This window comes from Lates calcarifer, linkage group LG10 (assembly GCF_001640805.2).
Source record: "Lates calcarifer isolate ASB-BC8 linkage group LG10, TLL_Latcal_v3, whole genome shotgun sequence".
In the NCBI taxonomy this organism is placed as follows: Eukaryota; Metazoa; Chordata; class Actinopteri; family Centropomidae; genus Lates; species Lates calcarifer.
This window is the reverse complement of record NC_066842.1, coordinates 18,023,502-18,043,538: the sequence shown is the minus strand read 5'-3', so window position 1 is coordinate 18,043,538 and position 20,037 is coordinate 18,023,502. Positions and strand designations below refer to the sequence as shown.

At 40.7% G+C, this 20,037-nt stretch overlaps 2 protein-coding genes across 4 annotated transcripts in view; one reads left to right on the top strand and one right to left on the bottom strand.

Annotated features, from left to right (window-relative positions):
• The window catches only part of cpt1ab (carnitine palmitoyltransferase 1Ab (liver)), a 19,909-nt gene extending 9,696 nt beyond the window's left edge, over positions 1-10,213 (bottom strand). For 2 of the 3 annotated variants that reach the window (XM_018664094.2, XM_018664097.2), the window contains exons 1-8: positions 10,074-10,213; positions 7,795-7,968; positions 4,642-4,806; positions 3,955-4,097; positions 2,821-2,992; positions 2,185-2,286; positions 1,552-1,689; positions 1,334-1,411 (exon numbers count right to left, since the gene is read on the bottom strand). In XM_018664094.2, the coding sequence (XP_018519610.1) occupies positions 1,334-1,411; positions 1,552-1,689; positions 2,185-2,286; positions 2,821-2,992; positions 3,955-4,097; positions 4,642-4,782 (774 nt within the window). In that variant the 5' untranslated portion in view covers positions 4,783-4,806; positions 7,795-7,968; positions 10,074-10,213. The remainder of the gene's footprint in view (positions 1-1,333; positions 1,412-1,551; positions 1,690-2,184; positions 2,287-2,820; positions 2,993-3,954; positions 4,098-4,641; positions 4,807-7,794; positions 7,969-10,073) is intronic. The other variant, XM_018664095.2, reaches the window with a different exon arrangement.
• The window catches only part of si:dkeyp-19e1.3 (USP6 N-terminal-like protein), a 22,273-nt gene continuing 12,449 nt past the window's right edge, over positions 10,214-20,037 (top strand). The window contains exon 1 of the mRNA XM_018664093.2: positions 10,214-10,426. The gene's annotated coding sequence lies outside the window, so the exon portion shown is untranslated. The remainder of the gene's footprint in view (positions 10,427-20,037) is intronic.

Below are 20,037 nucleotides of genomic sequence, written 5' to 3'. Positions count from 1 at the left end.
AATCAATAATCAGCCACATTTCATCCAACACGTAACTCTGTCCTGAACAACACATGGGCATAAGATGTGACTTGTAAATGCCAATGAAAACACCCTGAACATACTGTTACCATGTGATCCATACATAGAATCTTTGTTGTTATTTTGGTTAGGTGCTGTATGCATATGTACTAGCTATCATGACCTGCTATTCCAAACATGCTGAGTGTTGTTCCACTGACCCCCATACCAAGTCTACCTCCTCTGACAGCTCTGTTGTTGTGATATGGCTTTGTAAGCAAGATGCATTTTGTATAAGCTGCAAAACGGGCATTTCGATAGTGCTGGTATACTACAGTCTCATTTATCTGCTTGATAAGCAGTGAGCCATGTCTGCCATGCTGCAGTAACAGTCAAATCTACTGTCTGATCCATTCGGGCACAAACATACAGAGAACTGCAAGTTTCCTGGTTTTACTTATCCTGCTGAGTTCACTGAGTCCATGATCACAAATCTGACACTGATCTGGAGCAATCTAACTGTCCACTAAGTAAAGACACATTGTAGCATGGTAATTATAACTTTGTAGGCCAAGATGCTGAAATTCCCAAAACTGTAAGACTACAGCTGTAAAGCTGTATAAGAGAGATAGTATCATAGAATATATATCTACACAGAGATGCATGAGGTTTATGCTGTAAGTGTGTATTCATACCTTACATAGAAAAACAACTACCCAATTGCACACAGTTATCCACATATTATACATGAAATCAGACTAGTGGTACGCCATAAAAATATTAACATCTGAGGTCTTTTTCAACACATTCTCTGTATTATTAAATGAATGCAAGACAATGTATCCAATCACATCAAAGATTCAATATTAGCAAGTTCAGGTGAAGGAACAATCTACAACTGTACTGTATTCAAGATGTATTAAATTGGTACAATCAATCTCTATATCCAGACCAACAAGTTTTTGTTACAGATGCAATTGTTTAAAAAAAGATGTATTGACAGTTTAAAAGTGGTGATGTCTGGAAGTGAACCAGGTTACTCTGTAGCTCTAGTGACAAATTATTCTAGGTACAGATGGACAGTTAATAATTGACAGAAAAAACAACTGTTGCGTATAACTCTCAATTCACAGTTATGGTTTAGGTCACAGTGCTGCAACAGGGTCACACTTAATTTAATTATCAAACGTTTTTTACTATGGTGTCACCAGAAAATACACCATACTTCTTCAGAGAATCAATCACAACCTACATGGAAAAGCTTTTTGCTCAATCTTCAAACAAAATACTGAGCCATTGTCTGCGGACAGACACTCAGGTGGAGTCGTCTTACCATGGCATAATAGTTGCTGTTGACCATGATGGGCCCACGGCCTCTGAGGTAAATATACTCTTCCCACCAGTCACTGACCTGAGCAACACAAAGAGAAAAAGGAAAGAGAAAAGAACAGAGGGTGTCAGTTTGGCGCTCAATCAAGGCCCAGGACTGTGTCCAAAACTGTGACAAAGGAGTGTAAGGAGAAAGAGGCAGAGGAATTCTTTTTGACTCACATAGTTGGAAGCCCACCACGACTTGAGTTTGAGGTACCACTGCAGCTTGGGTCCCAGGTTCTTCTCAAAGTCTTTTGTCAAGCCCTTCATCCGTTCGTACTGCTCGTCATCCATCAGTGCGCGCACTGACTCCAGGTACTGTAAACACAGAGAAATGCAAAGTCACAAAGACTGAAGCCGAGGGTCATCAGGTTAAAAAACAAGGATAGAGTGGATGGGACAGAAAAACTAGTCATGCATTCTTATTCCCTGACAGATAATGACAAACAGGCAGGAAGTTTGCTTAGTGGCTCCAAAGTCAAACACAGTCAAGGGAAAAAGAAAATGACCTGAGCATGTGTGAACTGACAAATCAAAACCTACACAGTTTTTTCCACACGTGACAAGAGGGATTGTCAAGTTGAGTGGAATTTCATTGCCTAAAACAAGTACTTGCTCACTGCTCTGCCCTCTGTAGTATGACATATGATAAGCATTTACAAGCAGTTCAGTAGTATTAAATGGCTTTTTATCTCAACTTAAAATTTGAGAATGATCCTTCTCTAATCTAATGTTAACTTTGGTTCATAGTTAACATTCAATGTGCACAAAGCACTGGTTCAGACAGAAAATGACATGACAGGTAGAAATTACCCTTCTGCAGGTGTCCTTGACAGAGGGAACGGGTAGCCGTGGCAGGGAGTTCTGGAAACTGTAGAGCATTGGCTTCCTGCCAGAGAACACCTTCACTAATAACTGGACAAGAGGAACAGATAAGGGAGAGGGGATTTAAAGTAACTGTGTGCTTCACTTGGAAACCTGCACGGTATGAAGCAAAGTGCAAACACATAACCAGTGGGTTAAACTAAAAGGACCAAAGTAGCACTTGTGTAGTATAGCATACACATTGGGAATTGGAATGGGAGTTAAATTTAAATGAATCAATTAAGTGAAACAAGTGCACAAGCATGAAACAATGCAACAGAATTTAAATGCAGTACAGCACTGTATAGTATAAGGTTAACAATGTTAAATTCAGAATATCCACTTAATTAAACACAGTCAAGCCCTTGCAGCATGAATTGTGTAGCCATAAGTTCAATAAATGTTTTTTACGACTTTCATTCCTCATACATCTGGCTTTGGAGCTGCGACAATGTTTTCCATATGTGGGGGCAAAAACTGCATTATTTACTCATGTGGGAAACAATACCACTCTGACCACTACAACATTCCAGTATGAATCTGCTCTAAAGTGACTTGAACAGAGGACCGCATTCATTGGCTCACCATCCACAGACGAGTAGACCAGGACACAGAGCCATGACGTGCATGCATCCAGCCGTGCCACGACAACAGGGACTTTAGGACATTCCTCATGATCATGATTATGGTGACCCACAGGCCCGTGCCCACCAGAACTCCTCCAACTATCCTCTGGCTGTCTGTGGACATATATCGGCTGTGGACAGAGAAGAGGAAGCAAGGAGGGTGAGGCAAGGACAAAGACAGAGAGGGGGACAATATTGCAGTAACAAATCAACCCTTTCTCATTTTACTGCACAGTGAAAACATTAAAGTATGGGAGATTATTCTTTCCAGCTTAAGAATCATATTGTTATAATGAGTGGGACTTAAGAAGAAGAAGATAATACTGTAGTAAATTAATTTTCTGGCTTAAGGGAAAGAAGAACAATATGGTGGATATATTTGGGTAACAACAAAGGCCTCTGCATTTTCAAGACTGACCAATTAAGCAATCTAAAAGAGTACACACAACAGCAACATAATGGAAACACTGGACAATGAATGTCATATAGCACCTGCCAGACTTAGCTCAGTCCAAAGTCAACAAAGTCACAGTAAACCATGACTGATTAACAATACATATCACGTGTCTTGAAAGGATTAAAACCTTTATTACTACTTAAGAGGTAAGCTTTTATCTGTTAATACCCACAGTTGCTCCAATGTAACACATACACAATTTTAGACAATTTTGAGAGTAATGACCTTAACAACACTGTCATAAACAATGTCCTTGACTTAGGGGAAAATACCCAGCACTGTTGATAAGAGAGACATTAAAGCTTTATATGGAAGTGTTTGCACAATATCACTCAACTAGATAAACATTGTTAGCAAACATGAAGACGAGGTGTGGCGGACAGAACAAAATGTGTTTTTGTAATGAGACTTACAATAACTACATCAATGACTTTACAGTCTGTAACTAGTAGAGCTGTAGAACATGTAGAGCTGCTACTGATGGAGGTTCTGAAGGAAGAGACCAATGCGTTTTCTCGTAAATACCTGAGGCATGTCCATAATTGCATAGCTGTAGTAATAAAGAATAATAAAGTAATAAAGAAGAAAAACTCAAACAAATGCTAGGACAGCACATCAAGACAACACTGGCCTTACCTGATAGGTATGTGTTGGCCAAGCTTGGCAATCAACCCCAGAGAGGGATCCAGCTGTTTATATTTATTGTAGGACATGTATGACACAACCACTACCATGAAGCCGGCAGGGCTTCCCGGGTACACACCAGTCATTACCCCATTCTGTGGAAAAGTCAACCAAACGGAGGATTACAAAGGTCATCAAGGTCACAGGGAACAAAGAATATATTAGGCTAAAGTTCATAAAATCACTGATTACATAGCTTTCATAGCTTTCACAGTGTTATCCTGCTGATATATGTGAGTTACCATTAATTACCAACATCTAAACAAAAGATGAATGTATGAAAATGCTAGCAGGTCTTTGAACTTGAATGACTCAGTATGACTGTGTGTAAACAGACAACTAGGGCAAAGGTTGGGACACAAAGAACAGACAGGAAGGTTACTGTCTCTGTTGGCTGTTTGTGTGAGAGTAGGTGAACCCCTGAACTCCTGCTGTGAGTGAGTTAATGTAACCCAACAGACCTACAGTAGGACAGCAAATCAGTAACTAAAAACATAGTACTTATGATACTGTTTATTAGCTGAATATTTACAGAGAACAGAAATGAACAGAAACGGTTGTCAAAGCTCAACAAAATTTCCCTAATACAACACATAAACGCTCTGGAATTTATTCTCCCATATGTCAACCAGATCTCACCTTGAAGCGAATGAATCTTTTCTTCCAGGAGTGTAGGCCAGAGAGGTAGATCTGGCGTAGAGCCTCGTGGCACAGCTGTAGGTCAATACCATCGGGAGTAACGGTGAACTGGAAGGCCACCGCCTGATGCGCTTCTGCCATGGTGGCTACTACCGTACAGGGTCACTGAGGGAAAGGAAAGGTAATAGAGTTACAGAAATGTGAGTTTCAAGAAAGTTTATCAGCAATAAAAAGATCTATGTCAAAAACACTGATCCACCCACATTTTGTTCCTACTATCTTTTCTCACTTTATATTCAATGTACATGTCAATTACATCTACTAAATTTATCACAAAGTTAGGTCAACATGGGCACTAACTAAAACACAATGTCCTGTCACAGCCCCTTTAGTCAGAAGCCCTTATTCCTCGATGACACAGCATGCTACTTGATTTCCAAGATTGAATCAGTTTAAGCTCTTTGTAGGGTAATGGCCTCTGAGTGGGAAAGGATGCTTACTGGGAAAGCAACACTGGGGTGGAGTTAACACTGAGTTAAATGGATAAGTACATGCTTACTCAGAGGCATAGTATACAGGTTCAGAGGCAAATGTGTGCTTTATGAGCTGTTCTCTAGACTTACTATGATCAACATTCCCCTGTTCAATATTTAGACATTGTAGCTACAAACCTGCCTAAAGGCCACATTTTTGATGGTCTCTGTATCGTCTTGGTCTTGTTTGCAATCTAACTTGCTCTTGATTGTGTCTCAAACCTTAAGACTGAGGTTTTGTTCTTGTAAAGACCAGTCAAGCGCTGAACTGTAGCACAATCATTTGACTATGTCTCAGAGAACTATCTGCTGAGTGTGTCCTTTCTAAAAAGCTATCATGTGAGACAGCACTTACACTTAAGAGTATTTATAAAAAACATAAGAAGTGCAAAGCTTTTATTGTTCACAAAAACTGCATGCCCTTTTTGTAAAAGAAATATTGTGAATAGAGAGATATCCTTCATAATTCAGCTTGATGTGTATGTTATTTCTTTAGTTACTATAACAACTGAGCTGGTTCCTGCAAGCTGACACCTAAGGAGATGCAATGGGAAGTGACTATGTTGTACCACTGCTATACATCTGTGAACTGGTTAGGCAGGTGTGGCATCTTATCCTTTACAATAAGATTCTGGTATTACTGTTTTTTTTTGTTTGTTTGTTTTTTTAACTGGTATTTTTTGTATTAACTGGTTTTGAAGCTTTGCAAACATCTTGGCAACATATGTAAGGAATTTCAGATTTATTGATTTCTTTGGGGCAAGTAAATTATATCCATTAATATACTGTGCCACTTTAGATGAGATGTAAATGAGAAAAATATTTTAGGCTTGTCCCTGATTAATTATTACAAACACCAGCTGGGTGATGAAACTCTCTGAGAGGTAGTTGCTGTTTTCAGTTGCTTTCAATTGCTGTCGGAAATATAATCATCATGAGAGTATGCAAATAAAGTACCTGCCTAAAACAAATGGGTGAGTCTTGCATTGGCTGCTGCTTGCATTGCTCGTAAACTGATGCTGTAAGGGTTACATTAATTTTGGCATCTTATAATGCTCTGTTGTTTTACGTTTCCACGGCTACAGCAACATTTCTCCTACAAAGCTTTACTTCATTTCTGAGAAGCAGTGCTTTTTTTCTTAGCAGAGTCCATTTTTATTTCATTCAATAAGGGCACTCTAAAAGCAGAACACGTCGTTTCTACGTTTTCAGTCCTCGGAAGGAGCAGCATCCACAGATCAGTGTTTCGGCAGCCAGTCCCTTCCCCCAGCTACTTTCCAACATCACATGATCTACCCTGTGCTGCAGAAACTAGGGGAAAGGTCGCAGCGCTACGCCGCTTAGATACCGGTAAAACTGGCGACGTAGTACTCACAAATCCTTGTATGCCAGCGAGCATATCCCATTGTGGACACAATAAAGCCATGCAAAGCGATACCCTTGTTTTAGATATTGTATATTCGGCGTTTGCTCGTTTACTATATGTCAAAGCGGATGCAAAAACGCTGTCTAACGATAATTAATCATGGCACCCCCCCAGGTTTCATGCACATAGCGCTGTCTATCTGCACTATGCACAATGACTCAGATCGCAAGCACCACATCATCCATTTCATGAAAGTGTTTTCCAGATGTCATTGGTAAACACAATATCAGGCACAACGTTATTATTAACTAAAACGCCCGGCAAATGTAGGTTACATTTGTCTGGTGATGTATCAAGTGTCCTGCCCACGTGGTCTGTGTGAAATGGGGTCAGTAGTGTGCACCCCCCGGTGTCAATAAAACATATTCTGTTTATTTATCAAAAAGACCAGGGTTTTCAGCCACACATACATAAACAATGCGCGTTATCTCTGTCTTTATAAAGATCTTACACAAAGGACACCTGCTTTTACTGACCTTCAATGACAGGTGACATTTGCACAGACATCTAGCTTCTTCAATTTTCTCTTTTGCTACTGTCACACATCATAGGCCACTGATGGGTACATACATACTACATGGTATTATTATTCAATAATAGAGCTGCATGTGTATTGTAATAAGAGCTGCCAGGTGACTGTCAATGAATGACCTTTACTTGGACTTTTGCCTACATTCGTGTGAGAAACCTGACATTGACCTGGGTCATTCAAGATACGGTGTAAATACAAAAAAAAGTTAAGTCATGACGGGTGAAACGTTTCATGCAGAAGAGGCCTCTTCAACATACATTTTTCGCAACCTGCTTATAAAAATTAGAAGTGTGGCTGTGGGTGCTGTAGGCTACGATCTAATTTTGAATTTCATTAGCGAAGATATGCCTGGGAGCTTGATTTCTGACTGCTACAGGCCAAACAAGCTCGCCCGGCTGTGTCAAAGCAAAATTAAGAGAACCTCCCGTACGTCATGTAAACACCGCACGGGTCTACGCACTGCGCCGACAAGGAAACGCAGCACGATGTCATGAACATTAACTGCGCAGGGACGACACCTATCACAGCGTTTCGTTTAACTTGTCGATGTTTTTTTCTCCTAAAACGCCCCGCAGCCATATTTGCACAGCTCCTTCGAAAACTGCAGAGAGTGAATCAAGACTACCAAGAGACACGCAGCGAAAAGGGAAAAAATTACTCACCAACCCTTTCTATCAGCCTGAGGGAACAGAGCTTGGTGTTTTGGCGATGATGTAGCACGGCTTGGCTGTCGGCGAGGGCTGGTATACACTCTGCATGAATGGGAGCACAGACTTGTATACACCGCCACACTCCCTGCCCCCTTTGGTACGTCACATTTCTTCCCTTTCAGCGGCCTGCAAAATAAGCCATGGTAGAAACAGCGCCCCCTTGAGGTTGAGGTTTCTTGCGCTATGGTAAAGGTTGTATGAGGACAACACAAACCAATGGAATGACACGATGAAGGAAATGGCATCACAGACGCCATGAGCAGTATACCGTGTCCTCAGGTTGTTGAGCTGTACAGGGGATGTACACAATATAATACACACCTGCACAATAAAATACAAACAAATAAATATGAAACCATCACAGCAGGTTCAGTTGCAAAAGATGATGTTCAGTTACCCCATGTGAGATGCAGGTTTTGGAAACAATAACTGGTCAGCATGAACTGTGGTCCAGCGCTACTTGAAAGACTCTGACCTGTGCTTTGCAGATCTCTTTTTAAGGTTTCTGTTTTGTCACACCTTTAAGGATGCCACAGCCTACACCCTTATTGGAGTATTATGACTTTGGTGACCTCAGCAATCTCCCAGCATGGCTCCACTCAACTTCCCACCTCTAATCAACAACAGGAACTGGAAATACCTGTGTGGTTGTGCACTGTCAGCTACTGGCTGCCAGTATTTATCCATCTATAGACCTTTTTCACAGTCAAAATGGTGATGATTTTGACATGTCATAGCAGAGTAAGTACAGGTGTGATTAGCACCATTAATATAGGCTTTGCTATTGTTCCTGCTGACTCAGTGGTGTGGCAACAAGGACACCCGAATGGAATGAAGCCATTTTCTTTCTGCTGTGATAAAGGTTTGTCTTTTTCACAGCAGACATCTTTTCCAAATCACAGGTGTTACTAACGACATTAACGTTGGCTCACCTCTATTCAAGTGTCCAAGTAAGCCATGACAGTGGAAGCAGAGGCCTGCAGGCAGACTCTATTGGGACAGTGTGACAGTGAGCTGACATGTACAACACCAGGACCCTGAAACTAACACGGCTAAATGGAATTCTGACATCATTGCTTTTACGTGTAGTTTTCCTACTCAGACTCGTCAAATGTGTTATATTAAAAAGACCAGTAATTAGAGACAGAAAAAGCAGCCCAAGACTAAAAGCACATTCAGACACAGGGGGGCACTGCTGCACACTGTTGGAGATGATGGGTCATTCCTCAGGTACAGGCAATGATTCAAAGACAATTTTTGATTCTGTATTAAATTAAACTGTATTTTAATACAGACACACAAATTCTCTCACTCTACTCTTCACATATTATTACACCCTAAAACAACTGCATGACTTGAATGAAGTGGGACTTGGAAACCACTCCATCTTTAGTAGAGGACACTCACTGTTGCACTAAGCTGTATGGGTAACTGGCTTTCACTCTGTTGCATCCATATAACATGACACAACATTACTGTGAGGTGTTGTCAGATAATGTTAAGCATCTCTGCCATGTACCCCAAGTGCCATATGTATCTGGCCCTGAAGATGCCTCTTTTTTCTTTTTCTCCCCTGCACCTGAAAGTGTCTGTAACAAAACCTTGCCATTATTACCACACAGTATAATCTTTTATTCTTTGTCAGTTTAGAACAGCAGTTCCCCACGCATCCGGAGATAAATACTGAAATTCTGGATCTTCACCCCTATGACAGCCCCAAACAGGACCAGAATAGCAGCTAAAACAGCGAGGCCACTGTCCTGGGCTCCAAAAAAACCTTCAAATTAAACAATCTGAGGGGGAAAAATAACTCTCTGAGCTATGTGCAAATTGAGGTCATAAGTAAACCTTGTCTTATTTTAAGACTTCATATGCCAAACCCATCTGACATGTGATATAGGAAACATGAAAAACCCCAAGAACACCTGTAGGGTTTATCCAACAGAGGGCGCTAGATGACAATTTATTTTGTCAAAGTTTTTTCATCCCTTTAATTTGCTTGCAACTGTTCACTTTAAAGTTGTAAAGTGTTGATTAAATACTACATTAACATGAATGTGTCAAGCCACAACAAGTTAATTTCATTAACCGCTGTTGCTAACCGTCAATCTGCTATCAGCTAGCAAAACATCGGCTGACATATCTGAGCAAAACAAGGTGGAAGAAGTGAAACTCCCTCATTGTTTGAAGTGTATTTGCTAAAACACATACAGGACGTTAAGGTGGCTCACCGTCTTTTAGGTCAGTTCCTGCTCATCAAACACGGAACCCCTTACACCAACAGAGTGTTGGTCCGTGAGAAGCGCGCCTCCCGCCGCTGCTCGTGCGCGTGCGTCGTACTGTCACTGGCACCAGACAGCCGCGGCCAGCTCGCGGCATGTGGAGCTGGGCTGCGAGGGGGGCGAGTCCGTTTGACCAGCATCGATTTCAGCAGCGCTAGTCTACAGTAGGGGACAAGCCTTGAGCACAGTGACAGCGTTTGGGTGACGGCTCGCCTGGACAGCGAGGGGAGAGAATGAGCATAGTGGATTTTGTTTCTACTTGTCGGTACAGCGCAGCAGAAGAAGGGAAGTCACTCCAAACGGTAAGCAGCGACGACGGTTTGCTGTTTAACTGTTAGCGTCTCTACTACAGTATACTGTTTAGTCTTCACTCTCTTTACAATTATTAGCGCTGTAAACGCTAGTATGTGGGTGGCCACAAAAGACCTGGGTCTCGCATGGGTCATGGGTCTCTTTCTGCTCCTTTTATGTTTTTACAACTTGCCTAATTCACTACAAACCAATAAAGGAAACGGTCCCCACTGATTGTTACAGCTACTTGCTCGCGTGCTGCTCTGGATAACGTTAGATTTTGCTCCCAACAACATGCGATTGATTTATAGAAATAAAGACGAATGCTGTTCCTTATTCTGAGAACATATACAATTTACTGTAAGAGTAGATGGCTACCCTTACAACCGCTTTGTGGTGAGGTGAATTAGCGCTTCTCTTGGGGAATTTCTGATTTTGCATCACTCTTCACGGGCTTTCCAGCAGTTAAAATGGCATGTAAACCCCTGGCTAGGATGGCTGAGAAATGTATCTATGATGGGATTTGCATCTTTCTCTCCTTAGTTTTCTGGTTATCCACGCCGGCTACGGTATTTGTACACAGTTTGGTCATTGTGTCTATGAATGAAGCCAATTCTTATCTCCTGTATATGTTTCAGTCTTGACATCTTCAAGTTACGCAGGCAAATGAATGTGGACACAGCAAGTATGAGATAAGTGTCAAATCAGGAACTATAGTTGTTATCAAGATATCTTGGTATGGATTTAATTTTAAGAAGGAGACATGGTTCTTATCAATAGAGAAAAAATTATTTTACCCTGTATAGCCCACTACACAGACCACAGATGCTCCAGCATCCAGAAGTAGGCCAGTAACTGGTCTGTAATGTCATGTCATGCCATGCGTGGTCCCCTTTGGAAGGTTAACTGGGCGCCTCACTGGTTCATCTATGGAGTGGGGGAGGTTACAGACAGTCTGAGTGAAAGATCTCCAGCAGGATCTAGCTCTCATCCTCTGCCAGATGTCTGGCACTCATTGTTTTACTGTCATTTGCCCCCCTCCTCGTTGTGTTTTTGTTTTCCATCTAATGTAGCAGATGTGCATGCTGCTAATAGTGAGTCCATTTCCCCACAATTTAAATATGCATGCCATTGATGGACAGCATTGTTTCTGAAGGCATGTGAAGGAGGCACATGAAGACTGATAAATACGTTTTTGTAAATGAGCTGGTGTGAGGTTTTTTTTTGTTTTATGTTGTTTTTAGGTTGTTTTATTGCATGCATATGTCAAGTCACATGCTTATAGGTGCATATACTTTTATACTCTAGTACAAATCATCAGTCTACAGACTGTCATCTTTTTATAACATAGCTATTTTTGGCATGGTTGTACATACATCACCAAGCCTATAGCATAGCTAGACGTTAAGCATTTTGAATTTCTTACTGTTCAGCCTTAAGTGTGTGTGTGTGTGTGACATTGTGTGACATTGTGCTTGTGGTTTGAAGAGCAAGCCCAACATTGGAAAGGTGATAGCTTAGTTCCTATACTTTTGTATGATGAGAACTGTAGCATGTCAGAGCCCCCACCCATCCCCGAGCATTTCGTTGTGTCCCTCTTTTTGCTCTGTGTTCTTACTGATATCAAATGGTTTGATTTCTGATTTTTGTTTAAACCAGGACCATTATTCAGAGTCCCACTGGGTTTATTGTGATGCCCATTTACAACCAGGGCATTTCCAAAAGGGTGGTCCAGGTTCAATGTACAGGATGTGCCTCCTGTTTGTGGATCAGTTTATATGTAATTACAATCCTTAATGTATATTTTTGTAAAACAAAGGAAGCCTTAACTTTGTGCTTTGCTGAAGAAGTTTGATCTTTGAAAAGCTGAATTCATCCGCACAGTTTGAATTTAAGAAATACGCGTAAACTAAGCTTTTATTTGTGGAAAGTTTTCAGGCACTTGAATGTGCTCCTGAACAATGATCTGACTGCCCTCTCTGATGCCAACAGGATGTGAGCCACGTGTGAGGCAGAGCATGTGAGCCCCTTATTTTGTTTTTATGCCCGTGAATGGGCCTCTGTCAGCTGCATTAGCCTTCTTTAGTACACAGTTGTTGAATAAGTCTTCTTCATTTTTTTTCCTGTAAATCACCACTTATCTCAGGTTGAGGCATTAAAAGGCATTGATTTATCTTTCCTGGATGAAAGCATTGCACCAGCATTGCAAATATGTGTTAAGCTCTACTTTGAAACAACTGCTGAAAAATATTTAATTAATGGTTTTTATCACTAAATCTGAGACCAAATTTAATGGCCGTCTGTGGTTCCCTCATAACTCTCCTCAATCAGCAGCGTTTATTGTATTCTGTTGTGATAATATTATTTCAGTGGAGAGGCATCAATAGCCTTTTTGTCTGCCTGAATGGCGGCTTTATGATGGACGGCCTACAGACGCACCAGTGTCACAAAACACACCAGATAGTGAAGCTTTTTGACAACCATAATAAAGGCAGAAAGGCTTCAGTGAGCTCTACTATTTATGACACAGTCCCAATACTTAGATTTTCACAAAGCCATGATGATCATGACAATACATTTATAGGATATTCATATACAAAACAAAGAATAAACCTTAAGAATGTGGTGGATGATAGCAAAGCAGGTAGAAGCATTGTTTTTCATCGCTCAGCTATATTGATAAAGATGTCATCTTGGAACCTGGAATTGTTTGTCTAGATGCCACTTTTTTAAAATTATTTGCCAGTTAATCATAAATTACAGATTAATTGAAAATTAAAATAATTGTTATTTGCAGCCCTACTTGCCACATAAAGTGATGATTATATAGCACCATCACATGTTTTCCCATTATATTTGGGCTGTAGCAAGAACCTCTGCCAACATCCAGTGTGACATTTGCATGAACCAGTTTGTCTATAAATTACCCAAATCTATTTCCCACACTCTATCGTTAGTTAAATTGAGGTCACATTACCGTTAAAATGGTAGATTGTCACTCAGGCTGAAAATTGCTACACCACTAAGGAGAAGAGTGATGTGTCCACAGGATAATAGCCCAAATAGTTGTTTGTTTTTTGGCTTTTGTATAAAGGCTAAACTGGGCTATCATGGAATTTCCCTTCTGTGATTGTCTCTCGTTTGTGTCTTTTTTACATGCCGCTTCAAATTTGTTTTTTCTCCAAATACTTAACCTCCTTGTGTTGTTGAATCATGGTGAAATTACACTTTCCCTCCAGTGTAAGACTACTTCTCTCCCATGCACTGTAATCCTCTGCTTCTGTGCTTGTAAACATGATTTGTACATGAAAACTATGATGACCAAATGACCAATGGAGTGTGCACCAGTGAAGCTAGCATAATTTCTGCTTAGATTTTTAAATTTGGCTCCACTGGGGCCTTTTCCATTGGGTAACATGCTTTGTGTGTGTTCACCTTCTTGAATTATTTAGTCTGTTTGGCATTATAAAAACTAGTGCTGTGCTGTGGTACGGTCAGGGGATTGTAGCGGTGTGCTAACAACGGAAGCAGCATTGATCTGATGTTTCTGTGAGCTTAACGGTGACCTGAGCAGTTGCATCTTGTTGCAGTAGAAGCAGACTGTTTTGCAAAAAGACTTTTCAAGTTTGTAGTTTATTCTTGAAAATAGTTAATAACATGACAGTCACCGTGAGGATGCATAACTTCCCTAAACATTGAGTATTTCCCTTCATTTCTAAACCATGTATTATTATTTGTTTAACTTCATATTCATTCACTTCATATTGAACTAGTTAGAATATCTATATATAATTCAAGTTTTTAGAACATAACATCACACTGGTTTATAAAGTAATAACACTAGTTACTCAAATTCTGGAGAGAGAGAGCTTTCTCCAGGCTTCACTGTTTGCATTATGACTCCATCCTTGAAAGGAAGAGGATCCATTTATGAGAATGTGGCTTTCTCAGCAGGGTCCTGTGGTTTTGTGTTTATGAATACTGTTCCCTTGACATTCCTGTCCTCCTCATACCACCCCTTGGAAAAAAGTGCCACTGCCACTCTGGGAAACAAGGCCTCTGTTGGCTGGCCCGCTACTCCAGTATCTAAAACTTTGTGTGGTCATTGTTATATTTAGACACCCCCTCCCCTGCTCCCCCAGGTAACAGAGAGGCAGCAGCAAGGACCACAGACAGTTCTCAGGCTGGGTTAGATGCAGGGTAAGATGATAGAGAGCTCTCTTCCTCAGACTCCAGCATGTTATTTCCTTTGCTAAGACGGGGAGACGGTTAGATAGTTTGGGACGGTTAGTGTTATTGGTGAATCTATGTTCCATGTGCTCAGCTTTGGAAAAACGATAAGGCAGAGTGACAGTGGTAATACAGAGCGGAGCAGGACAGAGAAGCCCCCTAGGGACAACAAGCTATTCTGAGCCTTGTGCTTTTCCCCAGTCCCTGTGCTCTAGATGTTTCGCCCCTGGGTCACACAGTCTCTGTGTTGCTGCTATTTTCTATGCATAAACACAAACACTACAGCTGTACAAAAGAAATGGAGGGAGACGGAGGAAAGAGAGCCTCAGACAGCATGAAAGACAAGGGGTCTCTTTGTTAAGGAGACTTTGTGACTGGATATCAAAGCTTCCCAATAGTTAGATTTTGTCTCATTGGTCTAAAGCAGTATCATTCTTGTCTCTGTTTTTAAGTTGATTTCCTAGTTTGTATGGTCTCAGTGGTTGCCTCAACCCCATCAACAGTAGATGAAGCTAACACACTGTTTGTCAAGCTTTACTGTGAGTCAATAGCCACTTTGAACAATCCCCGAGAGGAACCACTGGGATTAGGGGTAAACAATTACCCATTGTCCATGCACCATCACACCTGCAAAACATATGTTTGGTAGCACAGGGCTTTGACATTTGTATCCTTGTTATGTCTATAGAGGGTGCAGATGGTATTGACGCATTTTGGCTTTATTTACACACACACATTGTCATTGTATATTTGATGATTGCTCAATACTTGCAATGTGCTTGAAGATGTAAAACAAGATCAAATTTAGTAGCACAACATGTTTTTTAACAAGTTGTTAACTGTGTATAATGGACTCACACAGAGTCACTGGGTTACACTAGAGCATCGAGCCTACAGTTATGCAGTTTGATCAGCTTTACTGTATTTCTGAAGTTCCAGGTTGAGTACATACCCTCCTCTAAAGAAAGGGAGGGCTGTTGAACATGTTGTACCAGCCTGCTTGGATTTCCTGTGGGGTGACTTAGTGATTCCTAGTCTCAGAGGGGGTTTCCTTTAAAACAAGCATTTTTTAAACCACCAGATCAACATAATGTTGAGAGGAACTGAACAGAAGATCTAAAGTTCTGAACTTGCTTGCAGTCTCTTGGCAGGAATTTGTCAACCTGGAACAGGAGCAACTGTATCATTAACCCTGAAGCTTCCTGCCCCTTTGCAACTCAAATGAAACATTTCTGGTCCATTTTCACAGCCACCTTGTCCCTTCTAAAAATAGAGAAGACTCAGAGTGATCCCGATCTCTCTCTCTCTCTCCAGCCTTTCATTTTCTGCTTCTTTTAGACACATGCATGCTTATATGCACACACTGTGTGTCTGACACCCATTAAGAACCAGAGCTCTGAAGCCATCTGGGACTTCAGACTTCTTCATGTGGAAATTGGAGCCATGTGGTCGCTTGTTAGCCTCCTTCCTTTTCTGAACTGGAATGATAGCTTGTTCTCCACAATCACCATGAGCCACAACATTAAGCTAATGTAATGACATACACTGCATTGCAGAACATTCTTTGAAGTTTACTGTGGTAAATTGCATTAGTAATGACTCTAGTAATTACTGAAATAATTTCATTACACTTATTCACATAATTCGAACCCTGAAGTCAAAAGATGTATAAGACAACAACCACAGCTGCAAAAGTAGTGAATTTTATGTGCTGTGATATTTTAAAAATGTATCAAACATATATGAATGTCATGGGATGTAGGGGTACTGGAGACAGTGTTGACAGTGTAGGATTCAGTCACATATATGAATATATATATGATAAGGTTTTCTCTGGGCTGTCTGTTAACTTTCTGAATTTTCCATTTTAGATCTCTTCAAATGAAATACAAAAACAAAAGTTAAAAGTCCCTCCACTTATGAACCATCATAATAAGGTGGTGTTTTTACTCACCTTTGATAATTGGTGCATGGTAATTTCAGAACGCAGGGCAACATAATGTAAGCGCATGCAGGACAGATGATGGTTTAATATAGAGTGATATTAAATGACACAGATGTATGATAGGCTCAGCATGGCATGGGAATACACTCTGTGAGGTTAACCAGGTTGAATGAGTGCACAGCTCAAGCTTGTCTGATCTCAGAGCCAGAGCGTCCTTTGGCTGACCACACAGCATTGACTAATCATCCAGTGGTAAAAAGAACGAAACATCTGTTGTCTTTCGCTTCATCACGGCATCGGCAATTTGAGGTTAGGGTTTTGAGCGCCAGCCACATAGAAGACATTCACTGAAAACAAAAATGTGATCATATCTCAATAATCGATAAGTCTGTCTCTTGGGATTTCAGTGCAACATCTGTGTAACACTTCTAATATGAACACAGTTAGTTGAGATGAAACAAAGTGAAGTCTTCAGCTTAGTGATTTCAACTCCGTTTTCTTCTGACTTTCGTTCTGCTGATCTTAATTTCCCACACCCTGATGTAGTTTCACTTGAGGGTTTCAGCTCAAGATGTCAGCCCACTGATACACACATACATACAAACCCCCTTACCTAACCCAAACCATCAGTCCAGGGCAGATCACTGCACTCCCACAGTAAGTTGACTACTGCAATACTCCTTCTAATCTCAAGCTTTCATTCTGACTTTGTTCTTGTATAATCCTCTGTCTTAAATCTGACCGCTACTGAGATTAGGATTGATTATCAGCCAAAAGGGAGATGATCATGGATCAAGGAGAAATATATAAAAAGAGGACTTGTGCTTTTTCATCCCTATGAAAAGAGGTATGAAGTAAATAAACACATCAGAGAGTATGGTAAATTTCAATGAAATGATGTCATTTAAATTCAGTGTCATTGATTTCCATTTTTTGTATGGACAACTGCTAATGAATAGATGTTATCTCATTTTCTAAACATTGTGGTTCCATCAGTTAGCATACTAGACTCTAAGACAGGAATGGCCTTTAGGGTTCCGGCTGGCTCACACCTAAACTTCCTGTAAGGTTCTGTTGTAAAATTACTTGTCCTGATAATTCTGCTTCATGAAAGTGAGATCATCTGTGGCTTTGTCGCTATCAGTGACACCTTAGATCATGTGGGTCACACCCGGGCTGAACGTAGCAAAAAGATGCACTACATTCAGAGATAAGACATTTTGGTGATAAATCAACTGCAGTGCAGCTTAAAACCATATAATTAACTGGATGTGATTCAATGCTTTGCAAGCTGTTTGTGGTTACAACAGTGCACTGAGAGCTTATATAGGCAAGCTAGATTTAGAGCTCTATGTCATAACAGGAAATGATGTCACCTAGGTCTTGTATCCTGTAAGCAACCAGATCATCAAAATTTAGCCATACAGGAAAGTGCTTTATCACCACATATTCAGTGTCACTAGTTCTCTGCAGTACTGGCCCACGGGAAGCTCACTGTCTCAACTGGCCAACCCACCACTTCCTCACCACTGCTGTATAATGAGAGATGTGTGAAAGGATCTGTATTTCTTTTTTTCCCGTAAAAGACGTGATTATCTGCTGTCATGTCTCTGCACTTTCTGCTTGAAATCTACAATTGTTTCTCTCTTTTAAAAGCTATAAAGTCTTGAATAAATTTCTCTCTCTTTCTTATTTCTCACATATTCCTACCTACAATGCACTCCAACTCACTATACACTCCCCCAGGTGTGATATTTAACTGCATAATCTCCTTCCTACTTTGTGTCCTTCTCTGCCACTTACTCACTTTTTTCCACCAGCTACCATCTGTTTGACACCTTGAGCTCCGCCACAACTACCCACCTTCCCAATCATCACTTGAAAAGAGCTGTTCAAAGTAAATTTCTCTGAGCCAGCCACAAGATGTAATACTTTTGACAGGGTACCTATTGAGGAGGGCCTCAGCTGTGTTGGTGACTCACAGGAAAAATACCAGCAGTCTTAATGCGAACTGACCACTGTGTGGTATTACTCACATCTTTTTTGCTGACTAAAAAAAAGCCAAGTCTGGATAATTTGAGACTTTTGTCAGTAAAAGGGTTTGTCTGGGTCTGAGGAAGACCCATTTTGTTGTCACACTCTTTTTGCAGTTCTCATTGAACCTGTTGTTGAAGGAGTGGCAGTCACTGGTTTCCTTTTCTTCCTGAACCCAACACAATACTATCAGCAGTCTGGAGACACAACACAGGAAGTAAGCAGCTGGAACCTACAGAAGAAGCATAACAGACCTTTTACACCAATGTACTCAGTGGACAGTGATGTAAAAAAAAGCTCTGTTTTACTCCAGGATTGGCCTTGGCAGCTTTTGCTTTTCTTTTATTTTTAGTACTGTGTATCCTAGTTGTCAGTGCCAGCAGTGTTAAGTAACTCAGCAGGTACAATGGGAAGTGTTGCATTTCACACAATGTTTGTATTTTCATATCGAAACTAACAATATACTATAAGCCCACATTGCTAATTGGTATGTTTTTCAAGTTTTGCAGTGGCTGACTCAAATAAACAGCATAAACAGGCTTCAACACAAATTTTACCATCAGCTCTGTTGTAAAAGGTTGTTGAGTTCAGTCCACTTCTGGGGAGAACAATATACAGAAAGTTACAGACATCAGCTTTACATTGATCTATTGTTAAAATCTAGACTTTTAGATGTAGCCTGCATTTGAAATAGTAGCCATGCAGCCAGTTTTCCCTGATTATATGATATAGGCGAGGCCCTCACAGACAGCATACTCAGCTGTTCAGAACAATATGCTGATGCTTCAAAAAACCTGAAATATCCTGACCTGAGGTGCACGAGAAAAGGGAAATGGTAAAAAGAAAAGTGCAGAACAGCAGAGTCCATTTGTTCAGTGGTCTGGTTTCACTGACCACCTGTTAGACAGGAGGCTTGGACATTGTTTTGGTGGAGAAGACTGGATGCTGTGGTGTTAGAGATGAGGTATATATGGATGAGGGATCAGTTGCTTGATGAAAGGTGAATATCACATCAGTAGTAACATCTTTATGTTAAGATTAATTCTGATTGTAGTGGAGGCAGAAGCAAATTGACCATGGGTTTCATTCCCACTTCATTTGTTTTTTTTGTGTCAGAGGACAAGTTTTCAGTTGACTGATCTTTGTTTATAATACTTACTGTAGTGTATACTTGAATACTGTACAGAAATTCAATGCCCTGTGAACTTCCCTCTCAACTCATTTGTCATTGTCACTGTTCCAGCATCAAGATGTAAATTATGTTTTTTAAGTGTCACACTGCCTCAGGCCAGATGTCTCCTAGCCAGTACTAGGCATGAGGATTTGCAGGGAAAAGCTAAAGGGTCTTTGTGAGAGGTGGCAGGTGCCCTCACACCTGTTGCTGCAAGGCATGCCAGACATACATACCACCTG